Below are 27,212 nucleotides of genomic sequence, written 5' to 3'. Positions count from 1 at the left end.
CAATAGCGGTATAAATGGGTTGCCATAATACATCACTGGAAATAACAATTCTGAATTCACCTCATGGTATGCTTGAAAAGATAAGTCACAGGGATATCTACAAATTATTCATAGTGAATAGCAAGACTGAGCAAATCTGAAAGTCCACATAGTCATACATTATTTTCTTGATCTTAATTTGCATTGCAGAGTTGAAGTGAGTCATACACCATAAACCCAATATTGGATTTATAGAAAGCTTCACAGAAACATGGGGCCTTGCATATTTTAGCACCCCATATGGTATTTTCCTACAGGATTTCTCTAACTCAGCTGTTCTTAGAATTTATGTAATAGTAGCTTAATAAATTAATTGCAGAATAGCATCTGGTTTGCTTGAGGTTTTAGATAAACAAGTTAATTATTTTTTATTATTCTTGCCAGCTTATACAATAGACCCTCAAATCTCTATCTTCCATTTCAGAGATGGCTGGACAGTATTCCTTCGATGGATGGACAGTGTTCCTTGTATATTGGAATACATACAGTGTGTACAACTTCAACTCATGTAAAACTACATTAAATAAGTATGGCTACTTAACCGCCTGGACTTGTTGGTTAATTTACCTTTCACCTGAACTTTGTGAAAACCCGCCAAGAAATGTTTGTATGTTTCTAAAAAGGAGCACAAGCTCACCGTAACCATTTTAAGCTGAGTGCGATGGAGTGTCTCACACTGGTCATTTAAATGGCACACAAATGGCAACTGTCATTTGGACTCACAGCTCACTGGCATGAGCCAATCATAGTCCCATCAACTCTGAAGGCATCAGCATCCCCCTGGCAAACACAGGCTCACACAGGATCTCTCCTCTAAGTGTGAAATTCTGGTATTATTGGGGAAGAGGTGGCAGTGCTTGTGGTTTTGTTTACAGCAGTATAGAAAAGTCACCATGCTCATGATAATACTGTGAGGCGTGAGACCAGTAAACGGGGCGTCCCTGGAGACCAGAACTAGTGGCAAAACCCACACCACCAAGTACTCAACCCGGGGGCTCCACTAACACACACCGAGAAGGTCTCGAGCCACTGCAATTTGCATTTGCTGCAAAAGAAATCTTATTGCAAAAAGAGAAAAAAAAAAGCCAAATATTTTTAATGATTTCAGTAGATTTCTCCCCCAAGGCCCTACAGAATCTGAGGATTTATGTGGCCACTCGCTTTCAGCAGCCTCTTTTCTTTGACTTTCTCATGATTTCCAGCGGTTGCCCAACACTCTTAGAATAAAATCCAACTCCATTGCCACGGCCTTCAGATGCTTCTGTTTTCTGGCTCCTGCCTTTTCTGACATTATCATCTTCTTTATCTCCCTCTTTTATGTAGCCTCTACCAATCAGATCCTTTCTATTGCATAAACATGCAAGCCCTCAACACTTAGACCTTCGCTCATGGCATCTGCCTGGAAAGCCCTTGCCCAGAGTAAGCGTGACGCCTGCCGTCATCACCTTGCTGCTGAGTCTCACGCCACATTGGTTCCCCCTCTCCTCCTCCTGATTTCCACCATTGTGTCTTCTTCATTGTACTTTTTACTCTCTGAAGTAATCTCAATCATCTGTTCACTGAGTGTCGTCTTCTCCCTAGGACATAAAACTCTCGAAGGGAGACCCTTCCTTAGCTCCAAGAGTCTGGCATGCAGAAGCCATGTCCTCAATAGTGTTGAGCAAATTACTAAATATATGAGTGGATGAGTGAACAGGTGGATGGATGGATGGATGGGTGCATGGATGTGTCATTGATTTCCCCAAAGGGAGTAATTATTATTTCTAATCAGATAAATAGGAAAGAATGTACAGTAACAGAATAAACAATAACCATAGTCATTGAATAGTAAGTTGTCATGTCACGTAACAATCAACAAACTGGAGAGAGATGACAAGACCAAAGGAAAAAAATCTATTTGAGAATGGGGTGATGGGAATCTTTTCAGAAATCTCCTGTGGCTGCAATCACACAACAGCCCTTTAAAGCTTGGCACCCCCATCTCTGAGTCCCTCCTGTTCATCTTTAATTACTAGGTGAGCACATGTTTTCTCAGACTCCTCCATGAGAAAACCATCCTTCCAGCTTCAGTCTAAAAAGCTGGCTGAGTCTGAAAGAAAGCAGTGACTCAAGTTCCTGGGGAGCACGCGTCAGACCCCAAAGCCCGGGCTTCATGGTGCCTGCTCATCTCCATCATCGGAAGCTGTCGCCTGAGCTTTTCTGCTTTTGTCCTGAGCTGGTACCTCCTTCACCTCCCAGGCCTCTTACCTTTTCCATGAATGCAGCAATGAGGGACACATATAGTATCTAACCAGGGGGCAATGAAACGGGGTTTCCAATTTTCCTCTGAAATCCTCTGAGAGGCATTGATACTAATAGTATATTTTTACTAAATCTCAAATCTCTGTACTAAGGTGATGATCCCGTGATCCTATAGGTGAATTTTAAATCATTTAAACAATGGGGGGGGGGTTGTGTGTGTGTTTCCCTATTTGGCTGTTTGCTTCTCGTCAACCTGCTGGTCTATCGGATTTCCCGATTGATTCGTCAGTTTTCAGCTCCAAGGGATTTATTGGACGTGATTAGATATTGTTGGAGATCCTAGTGGTGATCTACTTGGGCTCCCATGACCAGTCTTAGCCCCGGTAAGGACGCATTCCAGTGTGGACCCTTCAGGCCCGGAGGAGCGCTCTGGTACCCTGTGTTGACAGGAGGTTTCCAGGAGCCAGGGGCCCGCAGCGCTGACGACAGCTCCAGCAGGGAGGACCCTCCAGGGCCCAACGCGGGCCTGTCCCTGGTCCACCCAGGCCTCGTGCTTTTTCAGGCACCACGTTGATTCTTTCTCTCCCCTGGAATAGTATTCTTCTGATTCTGCAAACCTCTCTTCTTACATTCTTGAAATATAGGCTACAGAGTCATTTCCTCAGCATCTTACCCAAAATACAATTCTGAAACGGGTCTGAAATGGAGACTGCGTAGCTTCTGCGCACTCGGGAATCTGCTGTTTTTGACAAACACACTAGAGCTGGTGCTGCTCACTGACGCTGAGAGCTCCGGCAGTTTGTGTAGAGAGACTATCAACTGATAGTGCTCGTGGCTGACGAGAAGGCAGCAGCATTAGTCCTGTCTCTAATGCCTGTGGCTCGCTCAGAGCCGTGCTGTGATTTGGCGGAGATGTGGCTCACCTTTGGCCTGGGGCCAGATAGTTCACCCGCTGTGCTCCTGGGCTGAGTCGGTAAAACCCGCCCATTCATTCATCGCAATTCTGTTTTTAAAAAAAGATTTATTTATTCATGCGTTCAGAACTCGGGTCCAGGCCAGAGGTGTGGCGGGTAAGAGGACTCCCGAGAGACAGAGCGGGGAGCAGAACAGGCCGATGTGCTGAAATACACTGCTGAGGGGAGCAGGGGGCCGGTCAGGAGAGGCCCGCGGCACCCAGGGGGTCCCTCCCTGGTGCTGCAGGGCTTCGCAGTTTCATAACGGGTGCTTCACCCCGCTGTGCCGCCAGGGAGGGCCCATTCTTCGCTAGTCTATACCCATAATGGTCTATGGGCCACATGCCGGGCTGGGCTCTGGGACAGTAACGGGGTGCAAACCCCAGCGCTCCGGAACCGAAGCCCCGACGGGGAGACCATTGTACCTCAAGGGCACCAAATAGGAGTAAGTCCCGGCTGATCTCAGAGAGACTCAGAGGCGCTGGTGTGCAGACTGAGCCGGCGGCCGCCAGGCGAGTGCACCCAGGGAGGCCAAGGCTGAGGCCTGCGTGGCTGAACCGTGGGGGAGGACAGGGAGACAACAGGTGGCCCCTGTCATCACACACAGTGCGATGGCAGAGATGGGGGGGACCGGGGGAACTCACCAAACAGTGGGGAACAAACTCGGTTTGCAAAGAATGTGGTTAGAGCAGCTTTTTTCTTATTCCATTGTTACTGCCCCTGGTTGAACAATAACACTTACTCTCTTGTGACAGAAAAGGTAGGAGAAGGTTACTTTCTCCCTGTGTTTAAGTGTGTAGCTGTTACGGAGATGACTCTGGTCCGGAGCCCTGTATGAGATCTTGGGGTACAGAGTCTCGCCTCTGGAGATGGTGGGGACCATACTTCACCGGGCCCAGACTGTGCCCTTCACCATGGCCCGGCCGCCCGTCTCCCCAGCCCCTCCAGGGGCCGCCGTCTCCGCAGCTCACTGTGGAGGACGTCACGCGGCATCTGTCTCTCTCTCAGTGTCTTCGCGTCATCCCCGCCACTGCGTCTGAGATTTCACAAGTGGCAACGCTCCACCCTCTCCTGCAGCCGAATCATCCCTGGGCGCTCGGGTCCTCCGGTCGCGCCTCGCCCCGCGCCTGGTCCCCAGCCGGGCTCGCAGACCACGTGCCGAGCAGGGACTGGCGTGGCCCTGCACCGCCACCGTCCACTCCTCACCCCCAGCGGCGCCACTCTGCTCCAGGGCACAGCGGGCTCCCTACGCCGAGAAAGCTCCAGTTGTCTTCCACAGAGGCGGCCAGCTGCCTCCTCACCCACAGGGCAGGAGCCCTTCCCCTCAGGCCTTCTTCACCCTCCCTGGCCCGCCTCCTTTCTGGCCTGCTGACCGGGGCGTCCACACAGGTGTGCTTGTGCGCTAGCAGAAGGAGCCGCTCTAAGTCGGGGGGGGGGTGACTGTAAACAAATGGGGACCAGGCCCCTGGCGCGGGGCCTACGGGTGCTGAGCGGTGGCGGGAGAGGGAGGGTGTCTTTCCTCGCCTTGGTTTCGAACGTCCGCGAGTCAGGGACTAGGTCTCGTCTGAAAACAAAGACTCCCCGTCGCACCAGGCTCCCCGAGCGCCGGTGGGCTCCTCTGTGCCTTTTATTCAGAAGACGCAGACCCAGCACCAGGCCTCAGTAGGCACCGCCGCGGGGTGCGGAAAGAGTCTGGCCACCGTGGCGGCTCGCACTTTTTAATGAAGTGATTTGTCACTATTTGTCGATCGTCTTAAGAGAGCTTAAAAGCGAGTCTATGAGATCGTGCTTTCTACTGGGCAGTCCATTGTAAATGAGCAAACTACAGGTTCAAAGTAAAAAAGCTCTTGCAAGCTGAACTTTTATGAAGGTCATTTCTCCACACAGTCTGGTGGTCAGCAGTAGAGCTCTCCTTCCCTCGGCCCTGGGAGGGCCTGTGCACCTTCCCTCCTTGATTGACCGCCAGGCTCTGTTCCCTTCTCCATATTCCTACAGCGAATTTAGCAGTAGGAGGTGTTTGTTCCCAAGCAATATTTATGGGCTTAAAAATAGAACTAGTTTAGTATACAGTAGCATATTTGATACCAATTGTTTCACTTTAGTTTTAACCAATTTGAAGCAAAAAAAGATTAAACAAAAGTATTGGATGTTTCAAATTGCAACAGGTTTAATTTTTCACTTACAATTCTGTGTGAGCAAAGAAAGTTCCCCAAATTAAATAAAAACAAAAGCAAGTTTACTAGATGCATAATGTTTTAAAAAATGTAACAACAGGAATATTATTTGAATCATTAGTTGTCAGCATTAGGCAGAGAAAGGTGCCAGAAAGTGACCGGATGCAGGACGCCCTAGGGGGGGACTTGCGAAGACGCACTCACCTCAGAGGGCCGGACTGTCACACACAGAACTTAAAGCCTGGGTCTGCTCAGGGCTGTCTTCAGGGAGAATGGGGATAACCTCACAAGGTTGTGATACCAACTTCAACTCCCCGTTTGCACACATACTTTGTGATAAGGTGCCTGGAACAGGTAACATCCCTCCACAAATTAAGATTAAAACCAATTTCAGCTTCAACTCTTTTCTTGTCAAAGCAGGAGGGCTCTTTAGACTCATTTTGTGGGCAGGAGTTTTCCTGTCTCAAGCACTCCCTCCTCATCTGGAAAAAGCCCAGGGTTGAACGAGGTGACTTCAATTTGTTGAACAACCCCAGCTCTATGCCTGACTGTTACATACAGTCTTATGCCCTTGTTTCCTGTCACCGACGTAACAAAACATTTTTTTGAAGTTACCAGTACAGAGTACTTGACTTTGGCTTGAAAAGTCAATGGCTTCTCAAGAAGCAAACATTTTCTTCTTTTTTTATTTTTTATTTTTATTTTTATTTATTTTTTACTATGGTAATGTCAGCTTATAACACTGTATTTTCTTTAGGAGTATAGGTTCATAGCTCTTCAGACCACCACACCCCCCCAAATTCCCAAATTTCCTCTTTCTCCCCACCCCCATTCACTCCTTCTTGTAGTCTCAACACTACAGTCCTATTTCAAGGGTTTGTTTTGGTTTTGTTTCTCTGTAGTTCACATTTGAGTTAAATCGTGTGGTATTTGTCTTTCTCCTTCTGATTTATCTTATGTATGTAGCATAACCCTCTCCAGTTTCATCCAAGTTGCTACAAATGGCAAGATCCCAGCCTTTTGGTGATTGAATGGTCTTCCATTGCATATGGATGCCACATCTTCATCCATTCTTTTGTCACTGGGCATTTAGGTTGTTTCCACAAGTTGTCTGTTGTCAATAGTGTTGCAATGAGCAGAGGAGTGTAGATAGCCAAAAGAAGAAAATTCCCTAACTGAACATAAAATTATAGTTGATCTGACAGTCATCCTGGGGAGGTCTTGACTGAAGACAGTTTGAATTTATGAGAACATAACTTCTTGGGGCTTTTGTAGTCTGCCATTTGCTTAGCTAGCCTCACCAGGAAGAGATGAAGAGCCTATGAACATTTTTTTCCAAATTGCTATTTTCAAATGCAGTGTTTATCTCAATGTTTATACATAACAGCACTATCCCAGAAAGGTGAGAACTTTCCCACTTTATGCCCATCTGGCACTGAGTCATTACAGCTAAATACAAAATTGATGAGATTTCTGTTCAATGAGTGGCGTCTGTATAACACTGGCCACTTTTGTCTTATGTAAGGCACTTGTCTCTTATTAACCTATTTCTCAAAGGTGTCATGTATAAATTAGCTGTGAAAGACATTGAGGGGAAAATTTACTCCCTCATTGAAAAAGTCAAAAGTTGGCAACAATACTGCTATCGTTCACTGGCCTTACAAACAATATGTTGATTCAACTACTATACTATTAGTAGTTCACTCCTAAATATAAACAGGAAGAAAACTGAAACTGCACAATAGTCAGTGTGCAATGTGTAAACATATTTTTCTCCATCAAGAGAGCATTGATAAACTAATATTAATATAATGGTAATAAATCATGTTTTCACTTTTATTATACTTGAGAGTTGCATTTAATCTGACTTTAAAAGATAAACCACATCATTAATTTTAGAATATCTTTACAGGAACATTCTCATCATAAATCTTTGACACTTACCAGGATTTAGAAGAATCATCTGTCTGTAGGTTTTCATGCTCTGTTTCTAACAATGAAGAGCTTTATTATTCAATCATACAAAGGTTTATTCTTCATCATGAAGCTGTTCTGTCCTTGCTGTGACCGTCCAGCTTCACTGAAAGACACTGCCATGCAAATGTGTTTGGACTTAAGAAAAAATAAGAGGCTATCATACTGCATCTCGGCTCATATAACAAGGACCTTATTTTGGAACGTTCTTTCATTTGTTATACAACTTTCCAGATTCAAAACTCGTGTCCTCCTGTTCTCCCTTCCTGTCAGCCTTTTTCCTGCTGTCCTCACCCTTCTTCCATTTATCTTCCAAGTATCTATCTGTGATAGGTAGATAGATAGATAAATGGATAGATGGATAGATAGATAGATAGACAGATGGATAGATGGATGGGTGAATGGATGGATGGATGCATAGATGGATGGATAGGTAGATAGATAGATAATAGATGATAGGCAGACAGACAGACAGACAGATAGATGGATAGATAGATACATGTAAACATCCTTTCAGATATTCAGACAAATGGAAATTACCAATAGTTATAGCCAAAATCACAAGTCCTAGAATGAGATGTGAAAATACTCCTAAGTACTTGAACGTTACATGACCATGAACTGGCGTTTGTTTTTGTCAAAGATGTGCCTCTGCCACTGGGTCTGAGCACAGCTGGGGCTGGGGCCTGCCTTGTCCTAGAACTCACCCCACCCCCATCCCATCTCCCATCTCTCAGACCAGCGCTTTACAAATGCTAGGCATTCTGGGATGTTTACTTACACAGAACGGACTTAAGCGAGCACGTAGGTGTCACAGTGTGGACGCTTTCTTTACAATATGACATTTAAAAATTATTGTGGAAGAAATAGTCATGCTACAAAACAGGAACACCAGGTCTAAAGAAAAAGATTTAAATTATGTCCTCACTTCTCAGCATTAACCACCTCATACACAGGAATGTGTTTCTTTCCAGTCTTTTTTTTGCAAATTTGGCAATTATTACTTGTATATTTACAATTATGTAATTTTCTGTGTCTTTTTTCTTCTGTTGTACTTTAGAAACATTCATTCATTAGACAGTGTCAAATATTTAGCAGTTAAGTGTCTGCCTAATATTTTGTAAGAGTTTATGCTTTAAACATTACATGATTATTGGACAATTAGGTATTTACAGTGGTTTGTAATTATAAATAATTGCACAGTAAAAATCAGAATCCCAGGTACACAATTTTTTTTTTTTTTTATGCTCTCACTGATTATTTTGCTCATGACTGTATGTGGGAGAACAGTTACATATAGGGGAAAATACTTGGGACTTTGTTAATTGTATTGTAAATTCCATTTTTGGCTCCAGATGACATCTTTTAGAAAAAATTCTAGAGTAATTATTACCCGTTCTTGAAAGAAATAGACCTCCTTTTATAATTAAAGCATTTTCGTGGAATACAACAGGAAGTAATTGGTTTTCTTGGAATGAGCAGTTACTTCGCTCAGTGTCTCCCACAAGGCCTCACACACTGGGTTGCTGGAGGCTTCGGGAGAGCTAAATAAGCAGCTTGGGTTAAGTGAAACGATGTACAAGAGCTTCATCAATTATTATATTGACAGTCACTCCCATTTGAACGTAGTTGCTAACCGTTCTCTTTCCACGCCATCTTGTAGCCCCTGGTGACAGAGCCCTGTCTGCACAAGCCCCAGCTATCCTCAAGTCTCTTCCAGTCACCCGCGGCCGTACCCAAAACTCAGCTGCTTCACACAGCCATCTGCTGTTTGTTCCGGGGCTTCAGCAGCTGACAGCCCCACGTTCCTCTCTTCCTTCTCTCCTGCTCCTGAGCCTCACAGGGCAGTAGGGCAGTCATGTGAAGTCTCCCTCCCTCGCCTATCTGGAGCTGGGCTGGGTTGACTCAGTGGTGGGGGCTAGTGGGGTCCCCCCATCTCCAAAGGTCTTGGGCTTCCTCACAGAGAGGCAGCCCCCGGCCTAATCTTCCGACCTGGGAGCTGGCTTCCCTGTGCACGCTTCCGGAGCCCTGGGATGAGCCTGACCTCCAGGCCACACAGGGTCTCTTCACCATCACCCTTTAAGTGGGTCACGGCCCCATTCCAGGTCGGTGACTCCCTGAGGCAATGGCCCAGCGCCCCGTCCCGTCGCTGCCACAGGAGTCAGGTGCCTGTTCCTGGCACACGCCAGCTCTTCCTTACCTGCCCAGTCAATGATCAAAGACAGGTCTCTATACTCGCACCCCGGCCAAGCAGACTGTTCTCAGGTGCAAGTCCAAATCCCAGCCTCACACTCACTAGATGAGTAACTTGGGCAAACAGCTTCCCGCTGAAATGGGCTCTCGCCTGCCACTGCCTGGCACCACACCTCGCAAATAATAAGATTACTCACGAAAATGGCTGGCATTATCTTTACTAAACAATCTCTATTAAATTGGTACTATGCGGGAGGCCGGTCTGACACATCTTCAGGAGGAATGGTCAGCGCTTCAAGCAGTGGTAAAGAATGACCGCGGGTGGTGTCCCTGACAGTGACATAGACGTGAATGAATAGTCACAAGTGCAGAATGCTGGGGACAGGGCCTTGGCTCAGTGAGCACAGGATTATACCCATCATCCGTTATTCAAGTCAATGTTTCGTCATTGTCACGGTCCATACTCCTGTCTCAGCGGTCTAAAACTTGTCAGGAATCCCCTCGGCCCTGGGACGTCACTCCTTCTCTTCACCTCATCCTACCCACTGTTTGAAGCGAGGAACATCCCTCCTGGAGACGCATCAGACCAGCGTCCCACAGGCCCCTGACCTCATCAATTCCAGCAATCTCGTTCTCCACTTCTCTCCAGATAAACGCAAATTTTCACTCAAAAGTGTCTTCTACCCACATCACAAATTCTGAACCCTCCCCCATTGTGGGGTTGAATTCTTCTATCTCCCCCGCATAATAACCCCGTTTCCTCTGGGACACTGTCTTTTCGTGAGCTCCAGAAGCTCTCTTTCCAGTGTTTCTTCCTTCATCCCTCTTGGAGAGACAGCTGCCAGCTCTGCCCACAAGCTTGTCTCTCCGCCCTCGGTCAGACCCGGGCTGCCGTCGTCAGGAATCACCGCCGTCTTCTAAGCCCATGTCTCTGCGACGCCTTCTTGCTCTTCTCGGACTTGATAAAATACTCATTTCTCATTTCCTAAAACTGGCGTTTGCTTCACAAGCTCTGCTCTGTTCTCCATCGTGTGGCCCCTTCCTGTTGGGGCTCACTGTGCTGCCCAGACCCCCACGAGTGTTGTGTCTGGCTGACCAGGGCAGCCCAGACTCAGACTTCAGGATCTCCGCATCCAGAAAGCAACTGTTCCCCACAGCTGGGGGGGAAAATGACACCGTAAAATACTGGACAGCGTGGGGTTTTTTTCATTCAAATAAAAACATCTTTGCAGTTAGAGTTGTCCAGATTAGAGAACAGAAAAACATCAGTGAGGAAATCGGCCTCTTGTCAGTCACTGGAATGTGCACAACTCCGCGCACCTTTGGCATCGTTGTTTGAGAAGCAGTGACGCCAGGGTCTGTTTCTCCTCGTACTAGAATATGAGCATTTCTTGAAGCCAGAGACTACATGCACACAGCTTGGCCAACAGTACTCTGTGCCAACCGTCCATGATGCTAAGGGGAGCAAAACCTCTCTCACCTTTCTCCTCCTCCCACTGGGGGAAAGAATTTAACCGCATCTTGCTTTTAGCCCTCCATGAAGGTTGCCCATGTCTCACACATGCCACCCCCTGGCCTGCACTGTCACCTTGGAGCCTTTCCTACCCCCGGGAGTTTGGGCCTCTCGCTCACACCACAGTCCCGACAGCGTAGACAGCCCGAGCGTTCGGCCCCGTGCCTGTCACTGCCTGGTGAAGCGCTGACTTCTCCTCTCACACAGCCTCTCCCTCTGGCCCTGCCTCCGTAAGCGATGACTGATTCCATCAGCCATGGTTGGCTTGCATGTCCTGTGTGCTTCTAATCGTTCCTATAAAATAGAGTGCTCATTGGTAGCTGCCTCCAAGCTGAGAATGTTACGGGAGGAAATCAAATTTGTCATTAAGTTACCCCCCAGAAATCAGGAAAATCAGCTTGCATCCCCTGACTTTTTACAGGCAATGTTCATTACTAAATATGTATTTCATTAGGACAATTACATACTTTGATCAGGTCCTCACTGGAAATACAAGTTCTGTTGCTTCCTGCCTTCGCTTTCCTTAACTGGGTCTACCCCTCTCGCCTCTAGGTCCCCCAGGCCCGCCGGGCATCGTGATCGTCGAGGAGATCACAGACAGCACAGCCACGCTCTCCTGGAGCCCCGCAGCTGACAACCACAGCCCAGTGTCCTGCTACAACCTGCAAGCCCGCAGCCCCTTCTCCCTGGGCTGGCAGACGGTCAGGACAGGTGAGGGCCCCAGGCCACATGGGCCCAGACGCAGCCTCTGGGCGGGCGGCGTGTGCTGGGGGGCAGCGGGCCAGTCTGGGTGCCGGAACTCCGCTGTGTCACTCTCGGAACATGTTAAGCAACGTTTGCTTCTTTTTCAAAACCCAAGAATCTGGTGGCTGCCTCTCGGGAGCAATGTTTTCTGTGAAACCTCGCTATCCTCGCCGTTCTGCATAAAGGTGCCGTGATGGAAGAGGTCTGCAGAGCTATAAAAGAGACGCACAGGGACTGCGGTTCGCGGCTAGGTGTGACTGGCGCGGGTGCCTTGCCACAGGGGAGCATCCTCGTGCGCCCCAGTTAAAAGGCTGGAAAATAACGGTGGATGAGCATCTACTATGGAGATTAGTATTGAAATTAATGATGAAACACGGAGACTTACTTGGGTCTCAACTCTCCATCAGCACTAGACTCTGCATTTTAAATGAAAATCCTGTGTTCATCTGAAAGCTTATTTTTATTTTTTTCACCCGGCATAGGATTTTGAAAGTATTAATACTTCCAATGCATGCCTTTACAACTCTTTTGCAGCTCTTTTAAGGTTATCGGTGAGTCAGAAATTCAAAAATTCTTTTTTCCTTTTAAAAAAGGAATTAGATTTGGGGATGGTAAAGAGGGTATGAACCTGAACCTGGCAGGGTCTTCAAACCCTGTAGTATGTTGGAGACGATAGAATTATATGCAGCCTAGGGAGGCAGGCTCATTTTATATATTACAGTATTTTTTTTTTTAACAGAATGCCTGAGGTAATGCCATCAAGATTAAAACAGATTAACCACACCAGATGATCACAGCTGGTGATTCGAACTTACCGTTCTTTCATTCACTCTCTAGAAGCGGACTGAACACCTCTGGTAGTGTTCTAGGCACCTGCAATAGGTCAGAGCCTAGGTAATGACCCTCGTATAGGCTGTCTGCTCATGGATGAGAACAAATGATAGAGGCCTTTATGAGCGTCTATCCAATAAATCCCATCTTGGAATTTAATGAACAGAGAATAAAAAGAGTATGTCAGGATAGCCGGCAGAGCTCTGTGGGTGTGTGCCAGTCGGTTTGGGTTGCTCTCACACCCTGAGAGGCCTAAGCTACAATAATGTATCTTATGACAAATCCGGCAATGAGGAACTCCACATCTAGGAGCCAGAAGATCTGAGTCCTGGTCAGTGTCCTCCAGGTGACAGATGAAGCCTCCGCAGGGGAGGAAGTCGGTCAGCTGCCTGGCGTCTCTTTTACGAACACTAACACCACCAGGTTAAGGCCTCGCCCCAGGACTTCTCCAGACCGTGATGACTTCCTCGGGACGCCACTCCCCAGCCCGACCCTCAGGGATGACGGCTCTTCGAAACACTCACTAGGCGGGCGCACGGCTCAGCACCGGGCGGGCTCGCGGCTCAGGCCACAACAGGCTGGGGCGGTTATAGAGAGGGCAAGTGAAGCCTCAGTGAGCGGCACGGCTGAGGGAACATATTATGTGGATTCACACTTCCGGCTGGAGAACAGCCCAGGCCTGTCGGCCGTCGCAGCGCGCTGAGCAGGAGCCAGAGGCCACTTAGGCAGGGGCAGAGGCGCTGAGGGTGGCAGGGGTGAGTGTGGAGAGAGCTTGGGGCCCGAGACACACAGGCTCGTGCTTCCAGGCAGAGAGAAGCGCAGAGGCTGGAGCGTGGCTCTGAGATTTGCCCTTTCGCAGAGTCACTCAGTCGCACGAGCTGGCTAGGGAGCTGTGGTAGTGCAGACAGTGGCACTGCAGGCTGACGGGATGGTAGCGGCAGACCTCGTCCGTTCGGCAAGATGTGGAAGAGAGTGCTACGGGATTTCCTCAAAAAATGCGTTGAGGAGGGTAAGAGAGAACTAATTCAAGGATGACTACAAGATTTTGACTTTCTGATCACCTCAAGGATGGGGTGGCTTTCTGCCGACACGGAGAAGCCCACGTGGTTGGAATTGATTGGGGGGGAGGGGGCAGCTCAGCTCAGGGCATTTCTGGTGACGCACAGATGAGACTTCCCAGCGGTGATGTCCAGCACTGCTCAGAAGAGGCCAGAGCTTACAGAGGTTAAGGATAGAAATGTAAGGAACGGTTGACCTGTACACTGCTGCCTTTAAAGTCATGAAATGGCTCGTCCTCCCCAAGGACATACGTCTGAAGCGGACTCTGGAGCTTTCCAACACAGAAGAGGAAACATCTAGACCACACAGGGCGAGGCCGCCGCTGGGCGAAGGGGACCTCGACCATCCCGTGTCCTGGAAGACAAAAGGCTGGAAAGAGAGTCACTGGCGGTGAGAGCGCTGCGCAGTGTCCAGTAAGGGAGAGTGGTCACTGCGGACCAGAGCGCGGCCTGTGGAGTAAGAGGGGGTGGGAGAGAGAGAGGGACAAGAGTCAACGCAGACGATTCTTCTAGGAAGTTTCGCTCCAGCGGGGAGTGGAAAAAGCACTGAGCTCTGAAGTTACAGCTGTCACGCGTGGACTGTAGATTGGAGTGAGGCGGCAGAAAGGATGGGATCCGGGGCGAGTCCGAGATTTTGGCTGCACGAGAACAGCTGTCATTCACCGCATGTGGAGGACTGCAGTCGTTTGGGGAATTTGAGCCGAGATGCTGACCTGACCAGGCCACGGAGCCACGCGTCTGGAACCTGGGAACAGAGGCGTGACCACAGTCAAGCAGCAAACAGAGGCCATTTAAAGCCATGAAAGTGGGTGAGACGGTCGCAGGGTAGGGGCACAGGAAAGGACCGGCAGAACTGGGCGGCACCTGGGTGACGGAAGGAAGCCGGCGTGGAGGCTGAACAGGCAGTCAGGCCCGAGGACAACAGTCACCTGCAAAGGACTGAAAGAAGGGGACGGTTAGCGGTCAAATTAGACCTACTAGATTGTGGCAATAAATTACAAAAGAAAACCTTGCGAGCACTGTCAGGGCCCTCACAGGTTCAGAATCATGCCGCGGCTAGAGCAGCCTCGTACCGCCGTAAGTCCCACGGCTTCGTCTAGCACCGGCGTCTGTGCCTTTGAGACTAAAGTTTAAATTAGCAGTAGAGACGCACATCCGCTGTCCGGAGCAGGACAGTGGCTAAAGGTACTTGCCACAATTGGGGCGCAAACTGCCCGGGACAGTTCCCTAGCCGTTCCAGGACGCTGCCGCACCCCTGCTGTCCTCTCTGGGACTGAGGGCGCACAGCGAGCCCTTCGCGCAGCCAGTGGCCAGTCTGGCCGATGGGCGCACGAGGGCTGGCCACTTCCCGTCAGCCTTTGGCTGGGCAAGCGCCTGCTCCCCGCGGGGCCCGGAGGGGGCGTGACCATGGCCACAGGGAAGTGGGCGCCCCGGCACACGCCCCGCCCGGTGACCCGTCCTCTCTGTGTCCTGCAGCCCCAGAAGTCATAACCGGGGACATGGAGTCAGCCATGGCGGTGGACCTGAGCCCCTGGGTGGAATACGAGTTCAGAGTCGTGGCCACCAACCCCATCGGGACCGGAGACCCCAGCGCGCCCTCGCGCCTCATCCGCACCAACGAAGCAGGTGAGAGCAGCCGCCGCCTTGCGGCCGGGGCTCCCCGGGAGCGGGCGGAGCCACCCAGTGCGCCCCGCGGCCTTCTCATTCCCTCCCCTAGACCGCCACCTGTTCCCCTTGATAGATCGCTCCACTTTCCTTGTTTTGAGGTTTTCTCCTCGCCTCGATGCCCACAGCATCCGTTTCCTGCCCACTCTGGCGCCGCCTTCAAATGTCCACGGCTCGGCAGCAGGACATGGTCACCGCAGCCCCGCCCTGAAAGTCAGGAGAGGTCAGCCAGCTTCTGAGGCTCCGGGCCTGCCCCTGGGCACCGCCTGAGGCCCGCCGCGCCTCGGGTCTGACGCGAGGACCTCACAGCAGACACAGGCGGCGCGTCCCCAGCCAGCGCCTAGCAGGCGCGTCTCGCGCCCCTGGGGAGCCAGGCGTCTGCTGTCGGGGTGCCGAGCCCCAGGCACAGGTCTGGGGCGACAGGCCAGGAAGCAGTGGCCTTGCGCACTGCCCAGCCCGCCGTCGCCCCACCCCGCAGGAGAAGGGGCTTCCGGTCAGCCGTGGCTACCTGGCCGCCCGCTTTCTTGAGATGGACCCTGGCGAGCCCATAAAGCTGTGTGTTGAGAAAGCCCGTCTGGGCGCAGGCGCCTAGAAGTCAGCCGCGGTGAGGCCGACCTGAAGGCAGCAGAGAAGCGGGGGGCGGCCACAAAGCCAGGTGGGGGGCCCCACAGGCGGCTGTGGGGTCTGTCTTTAGGCGACCGGGCCGTGGCCGACCGCGCCTCGTGCAAATAACCCGCAACGGGGTGGGAGGGTCCGGGACAGCGGCCAGAGAGCCTGGAACTGCGTGGGCGGCGCCTCACTGGGAGCCGCTTCTGGCCCTGGGGGTTCGCCGTGACAAGCTCTCGCTTGGCTCCGGGAGTGGGATCTTCGCTCGTCCCCGCGTTCCTGCGGGGGCGTGCGCACCCCGTGTCCCGCGCCCGGCCCGCGCCCCATGCCCAGTGCGCAGGAGCCCTCCCAGCCGCCCTCCGGTTCTCGAGCTCCTCAGTGCTGCGCCCATGAGCAGGCTCCTGCCAGGGCGGCTGGCGTCTCCCGCGATGACCTGGAAACATCCTCCGCGACAGCAAAACCGCACAGCGCCTCGGCTTTCCGGTGCAAACAGAGCGAGCCAGGAGTGAACGATGCCCGGTGCTGATCACAACAGTGTGATCCAGAGCTCCAGAAAGGAGATTCTATTTCCGGATCATGTGCGTTAGTCCCAATTATCCCGAAGACCTCGCCGTTTTGTCTTTTTCAAAGCTAAGTAGAGACTAACAATAGAGAGCGTTAAGTCATGATGGTTCCAGGCACTGTGATCAATGATTATAAAAATAACCTTCAAAGGTAGGCACGGTTATTACCTCCAGAGGCAGCTGAAGGACAAAGAGGTTTAGAAATATTTTTAGCAGTCACCTGGGAGGGTGGGGCGGTTTTCCACCCCAGCTCTTCTCACACTGAGACTTTTCACTCAGCACTTTATCCATCCCTGATGGGAATGAGCGCATCGTTGGAACTCTGTGGGGAACAACACGTTTTTTCTAAAACCCTTTCGATCTAACTCCTCCATGGAGTGGCCTGAAATGATGATCATCGTCTGGCTGAAACATCTCTGTGCGTCTGCTTGGAGCTAAGCAGGAAGGAAAGGCTCTCAGAGCTGCCTCCTCGCTCTCAGCAGCCCCCCCTTCCGGTGCCCCGCACCTCTCTTTCCAAACCAGCTGCTGGGTCACCCTCCCGCCCCTAACTTACAGGGCCTTCCGCAGGCCTCTCCGAACGCTCTTTGATCTCTGAGCTAGTAACAGCTCCTGCCACAGACCTTAGACATAGCTCAAGGAGCGGCTAAGAGAAACCGGCAAGTGACATCACCCTGCCCTGTCCAGCTGCGCGCGGGTGGAGCTGGCGTTGGGGCTGTGTCCGCTCACGCCGCCACCCTGAGCGCCCGACACCGAGCACGCCCGCGCGGGCGGGCGGGCAGGCCGGCGGCCCCGAGGAGTGTGCGCAGCGCGTCTCTGGCGTGTTTGCAGGAGCATCTCCCGAGGACACGGCGACAGGGACAGGAGCCGCACAGCCTCTGCCAGCCGGTCCGCACAGCAGCTGGGCATTTCGCCGCTTGTGGACAAAACAGTGACCGCGTGGTCACTCGCGTGGACGTTGCTCAGAAACACCGGGACGCGCAGTTCAACCTGCTCAGCACGGGCAGCAGCTTGATTCCCTGAGCTGATCAGCTCATGACATTTCTCACTAGCTGGCGAAGGGAGAAACGCATGGAGCTGCTTAATTCTAAATCGGGTTTTCATAATGATCCCGAAAATATATTCGGTTAAAGTAAACATGTATTTCTGTGAACTCAATGGAAACATTTATTAGGGGCTTGAGCGTATTAGTTTTATGCTTCGAACAAGAATGAACAGGACTTTTACACCGGAAGGGCTCTGAGAAATTAAGTCAAATCCCTACGTAGCAAAAATCGGTTGTTTGATAAATAAAAGAGAATAATTAAAGTCGGTGGAGCCCAGAGCTTTGCCTGCAAAACTAATAGCCGTGTGCCACCGACTGAAAAGCAAACGAGTGCGCTTAGGTGCCAAGGATCATCTGCCTGGAATTAGGAATTTTAAGCCAGTGAGACGGACTCCCCGAGTCAAGCACAGGGTCCGCGGCCCAGAGCACACGCCTGCGTCACCTCCGTTGACGCTGCTTCCCTTTATGTTGGCGGGTGGTTCTTGCAGCTTCCTGCGATGGTGCCGCGGCAGCGCTGAGCCAGGTGAGAGCCAGGTGAAGGCGCTCAGCCTGCGACTCTACGCGGACACCCCTGCTCGTGTTGCTGTGTGCTCTGGCGCTTCCAGAGTATGTGTGGGGGCCTGAAGGCTTGTGGCGACTGTGCCCAGAGCTCTGCCGGCGCCGTGTCCTGCATGTGCTCCCTGTGGGTGTCTGAGCCACAGTCTGGCTATTCTTGCAATAGTTCGAGTCTCTCCATCAGGTTGTGCTGGTCTGTCATTGACGTTACTGACGCCTTTGCTTTGGGGTGCCACAGAGTGCACCCAAGTGGATGGAGACCTGGCGGATAATGTATGTTCTCACCGCTGCAGAGATTGGCGTGTCCCTTCTCACATTCTCCTCAGCCCTCCCTCCTTCCTATCCCCCCCCTTGCCTGGAGCCACACTATCAAAATTAGTCAAGATTTTCTCTCCTCAGATCAACAACTAGAAACAATCCAGCTTCCCAAAGCCACGCCGGCCCAAAAGCTAGGTAGGCCTCTCGCGCCGCCGAGCACTTAGCCAAGGTGTAAGTGCAAAGGAAATGTCCTTGAACGAAGTTACGGTGCAGCCCCCGCGGGCTCACAAACGCTGGGATGGCCAAACCGTTTTATTTCTGATTGGCGAAAGTGTTAGTGTTCTGAAGAGCCCAAACCAGCCCCAGCAGCCCCCTCAGCCCACGTCTAGCACAGAGCAAGGCCTGTATTCCAGGCCGAGAGAGAGGAGGAAGCGGCAGGAGGAGGAAGCCAGCGGAGGTTGGCTGTGCGGCTCAAGGGTCTTCCACAGCGGTGCAGGGCCCAGGTGCCGCTGCCGACGCTGCCGCCTCTTTCCCGGAAGCTCTGGATCACGGCCGCGGCGCTGCACGGAGCAGCAGCTTCCAGACCGCACAGCTTTGTGCCGGAAGAAGATGCCATCTAGACCTCTCCAAGCTGAAGAAAAGCCAGTAACTGACTTTAAAACTTCAAGACTTCGGGGCCCTCCCTGAGAGCCCCCCATGTTAAAGAGCAGCACTGAGAAGCTAAAGCCTCTTCCGCACGAGTTCGATCCCCGCCTGCCCCGGAGGTGACCACAGGGCGTGGCAGACCTCTCCTGACCGCCCGCTGCTCCCCTCAGCAGTCAGTCGGCCTGTCCTGCTCCCCGCTCTGTCTCTGGTGAGTCTTCTCACCGCCCCCACACCTCTGGCCTGCACCCCAGTTCTGTATGCATCAATAAATAAATTAAAAAAAAACTTCAAGACTTCGGAGGAGAAGCTGACTCCAGCCGCTGAGTGTCGGTGGACGCCGAAGCTGGCCCCCACCCTGAAAGTCTTGCAGCCCGGAGAATAGGCTAAATCTGTAAACGGATCCATGAGGTCTGGATAAGAACACGCGTTTACAGCATCTTACTGAATATTTTAAGCTCATTGTTGACCCTCTGGTAAAAAAGAGAGCGAGAGACAGACAGTCCTTGAAAACACCATTGCCACTGGCCAGCGCCTGCTCGAGGCCTCGGGGCCAGCAGAGGGAGGACGCCGCTGGTGCGCACCTGCAGGCACAGTGGCCGCGCGAGTCCTTGGCCGAGGGCTTCTTCTGACCCTCAGCCCCCCTCTGACCCTCAGCCCCTATTGTTTAGAAACATTTGTGTGTCGCAGACTGTGATTCCTCTCTGCAGATCTGGGCAAGTAAACTGAATCCCTCATGGAAGAGAATTCCCCATCCTAAGTACCGCTGATGACGTGGGCGGCCGTCAGCGGTCACTATTAACGGGAGTTTGGAAAACGCTGATCCCGGTCGCCCCTTGGAGGGGCTCAGGGTCGTGGGGGAGGTAGCTGCAGGTGCGGGGGAGGAGAGGAGAACTCGAGCTAGAAGCCGAGACTGAAGGCGTGATGCACTTGGTGCAGCCCCCAGTGACACTGGGAGGAGTGAGGAATCGCTCTGCAGGCATGACCAGGGGCGCAGCCTCCTTGCGAGCTGCTGTGAGCCTTGTCGAGATGACAGTGCGGGATCTGGAACGCGGCGCTGACTTCATGAACGCGGCAGTGAGCGTCGGGAGAATGAACCCCGATTTGGGAAGAAGCTCAGCTGCAGTACAGGGCCCCACGCTGCAGAAACACCTGTCGTGGAAGGCAGCGGGCAGCAGCGCCGGCCCTCCCGTCTCCCCGGTAGCCGCACCGCCACCCCCCTCCGGGGCCTCGCACGGCCCATCCAGCAGCCCGGACATCGGCCACGACAGCCCGGTAACAAGACGTCAAAGTTCTGTTTGATTCGTGAAAGTTTCAGATGATGGCTGGTGGTTTTAGCGGTCAAGTCTTTTGAAAGTAAGGCTGCACGTTTTGCTAGACACGAAGCTGTTGCACCGTCTTGTCGGTGGGTCACAGTCTAGAGAAACGTAATTCGCACGCATACTGAGGGGAGCAGTTGGGCGTGACTCACTTTGCCGTGATTTCTTGCTTGCGACCGCGGCCAGCGTCTCAGAGTGAGTCCGCATTGCATGTCTTGTCTGTATCCACGCGTTCCTTGATGGACAGTTGGGCTGCTTGCACGTCTTCCAAACCTCAAGTTTTCTATTTGTAGCACCTTTTGTATCTAGTGTTTTCTTTAAATTTTATAACAGTCGGTGCTTCATACACACAGACCGTTAAAACACAGTGAATCACAGCAGTTCTTTCTGTATCATTTACTGTGCATTAAACTTTGCGGCATGATGAAAAAAGGAAGATTTATTTCTGTAAGTCAAATATGGACTGTCATTTAAAAAAAAATGCTGCAATGGGAAAACCTCAAACGATGAAAGAAATTCTACAGAATTATAAACTAATTCAAGTAATACCAGGAATTCTACAGAATCTGGATTATTTGTGGATAATTTGACAAGGAAATTGCCCCAACAGAAACAGGTCAGGCCCGTAGAAAGTCTTATTTTGTTTTCATTAATTTCTGAAAGGAAATTTTTCACTGAAATGTTTACCATTTTTTTTTTAAGATGTATCTATTTATGCACACAAGAGCTGGGCGCAGACCAGACGTGCGGGGGATGAGCGGACTCCCCAGAGACAGAGTGGGGAGCAGAGCAGGCGGATCCCCTGAACCCCACTGCTGAGGGAGCAGCGGGGAGACAGGAGGGGTCCGCGGCGCCCTGGGGTCCCTCCTGTGCCGAAGGGACTGTGGCCAGCTGAGCCGTGCTGCGCCTTGACCACTGCACCACCAGGCAGCGCCCACCAGTTTCTTTTAATTTTTTTACTCAAAAACGACACCTTTGGGAAATCCAAGTATGGGTTACTGGACTGGGGAACGATACTGCCAACGCGACGCCCGGGGGTCTGGCCTCGGTCACCTCCTTTCCAACAAGCCCCGCGTCACGCCCAGCCAGCCCCAGCTCCTCCCGCCACGCTCCAGAGCCGCGACGCCTCTTCTCGAGGGATGTCTGAGGAGCGCGGAGGGACAGAGCTGCTCAGCGGGTGGCCCGCAGAGCCCACCACCAGGGGACGGTGTCCCCAAGGAGAGGATCCGGCGCCTGCCGTGGCTGTGACAGCGCTTACTCCAACGTGAAGGTCACGGAGACCTCTGCCAGCCTGTTCACAGGTGACGTGACTGCCAGCTGACCGTGACGCTCGCGGGGGACACACGCTTCATTTAGCAACCAGAAGTCACCAAAAGAAGCCACCGTGGCACAGACCAGCAAACTGACTGCTCCCACTGCGTGTGTGTCCATGGGTGGGCGGTCACGGTCTTCAGAAGTTAGGAATTAGTCACTGAGGGACTCTCCTGGCCTTTTACACGTCCAGGTAAAGCGCTCCCCGGCCCCCACCGTGTGAGCCGCCCCCTCCCCGGGACAGGTGTGCCCGGCCACCCACACCGCGGGTGCTGAGGCACAGGGAGTCCCAGGTGGTTGCCTGGCCAGAGCTGGGCGCCGGTAAACAGCTCGCACTCGTAAGTGATGGACTTGCCTGAGCCATTTGTAAACAGGGCGAGCTCAGAGTTCCTGCTCTAGTGCCACGTTTTTCCTCAGATGAATTGCTCGGAAGTTTGTTTTTGTTTTTTGTTTTTGTTTTAAGATTTATTTATTTGTGCACACAGAACTGGGGTACAGGCCAGAGGCGCAGGGGCGGTGAGAGGCTTCACCAGAGACAGCGGGGAGCAGAATGGGCAGATCGATGAAGTCCACTGCTGAGGGGAGCAGCGGGCGGGCCTGGAGAGGGCTGTTGTGCCCTGGGGTCAGCCCTGGGGCGGGGATCAAACTCATGCTGAAGTGGCCATTTGGCTTCTCAGTGCTGCGCTTTAACCCGCTGCACCTCAGGGAGGGCCTGCTCGGAGGTTTTTGAACGAGGCCAGAGCTATCCAACGCCGCATAGTTCTGAGTTGTGCGTGACTCTGAGAGAAGAAAGCCCTGTGCACCTCCCTCTGCAGGAGCGGGAGCGGGAGCGTGAGGACGCGCTCAGGGACGGAAGCCCAGAGCACTGGCTACGGGCCTCGCCGGGAAGAGGCCTTTGACTTCAGTGGAGCCAGTTAGATCGCCGCTGTGTTTTCTCTCCCACCTCTCTGGTGCAAAAAAAAAACTTTCTTCCCTTTCTAGTAATATGCATTCCCCGCCCGTTTCCTGGTGTTTAAAAGGCTGTGTGAATGTCTTCCGGTAATTAATGGCCTTTCATCCAGGTAGGTAATGTATGGGAGCTGGGTTATTGTTTATGAGTATATCAATGGCGTTTAAGACTCTATGCTGGGTAGGAGGCAAGGCTGCAGTGTAGAATTGCTAATGCAGGCTCATAGCCTGGAAAATGATTTCTTTTAATAGTTTTCTCCATTTAACAGTTCTTCATTTGAAAATGTTCCCTTTAAACTACAGATTTTGTGATTTGGTGCAGCGAAGGGGAAATGTATTCTTTTGACACATTTATTCTTTTAATAGTTATTCATTTGAAAAGTTTCACGGAGTGCCTGTGGATTTTGCATTTTGCAGAGAGATTATTCTTGATAGTTTTGTGCATTATTTTTTTTTTAATGTGTAGTCATTTCAATAGTTCCTCTGGGGCCTGCTGCAAAGATTTATTTGAACTGGAGCTCCTCAGAGTTCTGGGTACAGCAGTAAGGCTGTTGTCCATCGGGGATTTTCGGGGTCTCCGCTAGTCCTGGGACCACAGGAAAGAGTCAAAGAAGGAGGAAATTTGTCAGAGGAAATTGGACCGCCCGTTGCCTGGTCTGTCGTGTTTCCTATCATTCAGGCCTTACTCCCACACTCCCACAGTCCGGTTAGTTGCAAGAGACGTAGGCCATGGTCGTGGTAACACATGTGCGTGTCTGTGTGAACGTCATGTCTACACGTAAACTCCATCGCAGATTTGAAAGCGGAGAATGCCACAGGCATTCTGGTTGAACACTGAATACGTCCATTGCGACTTCACACTCGTTTGCTTACTTGAGGGTCTCACCCACCCCAGCAGGGCTAACCGTGGCGTGTGAGGACACGAACGCCCACCTCTGCTCACTGGCCTCACTCTCAGCTGCCTTCTCCCCACAGTTCCAAAGACGGCCCCCACCAGCGTCAGTGGGCGGAGTGGAAGGAGGCACGAGCTGGTCATCGCCTGGGAGGTAAGAGGCTCGCTCACCCCGAAGCCGGCCGTGTCGCTCCGGCTGCCCGTGGGCACCGCGTGGCGCGGCGAGGACGCGGCGTCCATCTCCCCGGGTCAGGAGGCGTCACACGCCCTGGCCTCGCGGTGACGGCTGCAGCGTGACCCTCCTCGCGCTGCTCCTCGCTACGTGCGCGAGGGCCAGGCTGACTTCCTGTCACGCTGGTCCTCTCGGGCCTGAAGCGATTCCTCTCACAAACTACTTGAGGTAGTTGCGGTTAATATTTAATTATCTCACAACTAAGTGGCCGCTCTGGAGCTGAAGCCCCGGGGGCGGGGTCCCCACTCTGAGTTCGCAGAGCCGTGCCTGGCTGTCGCGCTCGGCCTGAGGGGATCCTGCCCCTGGGTCGGTCTCCTGCTCCCTGGCAGCCTGAGGCAGCGCGGAGGCCTCTCTGAAGGCAGGCCGCTGGCCCTTCAACAGCGAGCACTGGCGTCCTGGAGTTTCCTCTGCCGGGGGAAAGCGAGGGAAGGGAGGGTCTTCCCGGAACCTGCTCCCCTCTCATCGTGGTTCACCCCTGTTGTTCAGTGCGAGAGGACGCGTTAGAGCGTGGGAGTAGAGATGTCTGAGGTAGCAAACAGAAGAACTCCCTGACAGTCGCTGAGAGGAATGAGAAAATATTCTGGAAGAAACCTTCCCTAGTCAGAACCCCCCTGGAGCCCATCCTCGGACCTCCTCTTCTTGCCAGCCCCCCCTCTTTCCATAAATGTGTCTCAGTTGTAATCGTGCGGCAGCCTGAGCCCCCCAGTATTTGACCTTTGCTGTGATGCAGCTTCTCTGCTTGGGGTTTCCCCCGCCCTTCAGCCTTGAGTCGTGGGCCTGGAACAGAAGTGCCGTAGGCTGAGCAGCTGGTAAACAACCAACGCCTGGTGCCTCACCCTCTGGGCCAGAGCACCAAGTGTTGGTGCAAATACCACAGCCCAGGTGTGTCCTGGCAGGCGCAGAAGCCCGGGGTGCCGCGACTTGCGTCATCTGCTAACTGCTCTGTGTAGCTGGGTAGCTGCAAATCCAGGGGCCGACTTCCCTGACGTCCAGACCACGCGCTGCCCCCCAACCTGGAAAATTCCAGCACAGAACCCACGCACCTGCACTTTTTAGACGGGACGTCCTGGGCAAATCCATTTCCCTCAAATCTTGATACTTTCTTTAAATACCACTCGATACTAGTTAATCTCTCATCATTTTGAAGCTTCCAGAGACTTCTAAGTGAAGGGGCAGGTTGATGGGGCGGGAGGGGGGGCATGCAAAGACTTGAGGTGCTTCTACGCTCCAGTTCGTCATTCTTGTGTAGTAAAGGTTTGGAAGCCAGTTATGTTCCTGTAATTCACTGTGTCTTCTCCTTCAGCCAGTATCTGAAGAGTTCCAGAATGGGGAAGGCTTCGGCTACATAGTGGCCTTCCGGCCCAATGGCACCCGAGGCTGGAAGGAGAAGATGGTGACGTCCTCTGAGGCCTCCAAGTTCATCTACCGGGACGAAAGCGTCCCCCCGCTCACGCCCTTTGAAGTGAAGGTTGGAGTCTACAACAATAAAGGGGATGGGCCCTTCAGCCAGATTGTGGTCATCTGCTCTGCAGAAGGAGGTCAGTCCCTCACCCACATTGCGGTCGTTTGGCTTCCACAGTCCGCTCACAGGTGTATTGAAACAGAGCTCAAGGCCCAGGGCACTTGAAGCTTTTTCCAAACAATGTTTCATTGAAAAGAATCAATCATTCATGTGTGAGGCTTTGTGTTCTTCACCCCCGACCATAGATGGCCAAGTTCCTTCCCGCAGTAATGACAGTGGCCGTCGTGGCTGGCCAGCGTTCAGCTCTCCGGTGGGCCTGACCCAGTCCTGTTCAGCTGGAAGTGCAGAGCACCTTAGAATGTCGCAAACTGCATTTACATTCGCGTGCGACACGTGCAGACCGTGGCTCATTTATGTGGCTCAGTACTTCTGATCCCATGGTCACAGCGTTGTGGGGACCAAGACGTGGCAGCCAGGTATTCCGTAGTCACTTCATACGCGGCCTCGTGAAATCCTCAGGACCATCCCATCTGGTCGGCACTGTCATCCCGCCAACGCAGGTAGCGGACGCGTGTGCCTACCCGTGTAGGGACTTACTGTTTCACAGCTTGAACTGATGGAGCTCCATCTTGTCATGCAATCCCTGACTTCCCGTGACGAGCCGGCTTCCTACGTGTAATCTTATTCCATCTTAAGGGGAGGCAGGCAGGTAGGCAGGGCTGACAGGCAGCACACCTGTTTTCCAGGTGAGTCGACCCGGAGCCAGTGACCCCCTCCCGGGCGCAGCCTACAGGGGCTCTGCTCAGTGCAAGCTCAACTTCCTGCACCAAAATCCTGGGGCCTTTATGTTTCCATGTAAAAATCCAACGTTATGAGCGAGACAAACTCCAGTAGCTTTTCCTTCGAGTGCTTTTTCTCCTCCATTGCTGAATTCCGATTGGTCTTACGAGTAACAGCCGGAGGTTCCACCACAGACCACTCCTACAGTGACCGTTGTCCATCTCCATTGACCCTTTGCTGTCTCTGTGTCCACGTGTGACATGAAAAGCTCGAGAGAACCAGGAATGTTTTGGGGCTGCGGGAGGAATAAATACGGCACGAAGGTGGGGTCGGGTCTAGCCGCTGCCTCCCTCCCGCGTGGGCCGCCTCGCCTTCCAGAAGGCAGAGTCCGATCGACGCTCACAGCCAGCTGCGGCAGGAGTCCAAGACCCCCTTTGCTTTTCCAGAAGCCGCAGCTCAGAATCGCCCCGGCCAGTGGCCCTTGGAAGGAGCCACAGCGAGCTAGAGCAGGGGCTCGACCCCAGGCCTGGCCAGGCAGAAGCTCGAGCTGCGGCCCGTGACCTGGGGCGTCTTACCAGGGAAGGAGGGAATGCCGGGGCCTTGCCGTTGGGTGTAGGTACAGTGGTCATAGTGTGGGCAACAGTGATGATTTCTGTTCTTTCTTGCCCCCAAGTTTGGCTCAGGAAGCACATAGTCCCATTTTGTGTTTTTTTAATGTTTGCAGCCTCGCTGCCGAGAGCCGGCCGCAGTCTCGCGGGTGAGGGGGTCCGGGGGCCCGGCCTCGGGCAGCACAGGCTGCCCCACCCAGCGTGGGCCCGCCTGGCAGCCTGACCTGACGGTCAGCCCCGACCAGCTGCCTTTGCCTGACGAGGCCACGCGGGTGTTTAGCTTGGCCTCACCAAGTAGAACCTCCTCTGGAGCGTTAAACCTGAGGCCTTTTAGCTCCGGTCACACGCGTGAGCCAGGAGAGGCGGCCGTGGAAAGAAGACCCGTGGCCCGGGGACCGGGCTCTGCGGACACCCCCTGCGGGACCTCGGGGAGCCCCGCGGTCTCCCCGCCTCCGAATCAGTCTCGGCCAGAACATGCACAGAAGCCGCTGCAGCGCCTGCGTGTTATAAAATACCCGCGGGGCCTCCCTGGGGCGCAGAAGCTAAGCGCAGCACTGAGAAGCCAAAGCCCTTCAGCACCAGTTCAGCCCCCGGCCAGGGAGCGACCCC

At 52.6% G+C, this 27,212-nt stretch overlaps 1 protein-coding gene across 1 annotated transcript in view; it reads left to right on the top strand.

Annotated features, from left to right (window-relative positions):
* CNTN5 (contactin 5) overlaps positions 1–27,212 on the top strand; it is a 213,364-nt gene that overhangs the window by 158,015 nt on the left and 28,137 nt on the right. The window contains exons 10-13 of the mRNA XM_004689429.2: positions 11,640–11,798; positions 15,197–15,346; positions 23,605–23,675; positions 25,057–25,291. Coding sequence (XP_004689486.1) covers positions 11,640–11,798; positions 15,197–15,346; positions 23,605–23,675; positions 25,057–25,291 — 615 coding nt within the window. The remainder of the gene's footprint in view (positions 1–11,639; positions 11,799–15,196; positions 15,347–23,604; positions 23,676–25,056; positions 25,292–27,212) is intronic.

This window comes from Condylura cristata, unplaced genomic scaffold, assembly GCF_000260355.1.
Source record: "Condylura cristata isolate star-nosed mole 26May11 unplaced genomic scaffold, ConCri1.0 scaffold00025, whole genome shotgun sequence".
Lineage (NCBI taxonomy): Eukaryota > Metazoa > Chordata > Mammalia > Eulipotyphla > Talpidae > Condylura > Condylura cristata.
This window is presented reverse-complemented; position numbering and strand designations above follow the sequence as displayed.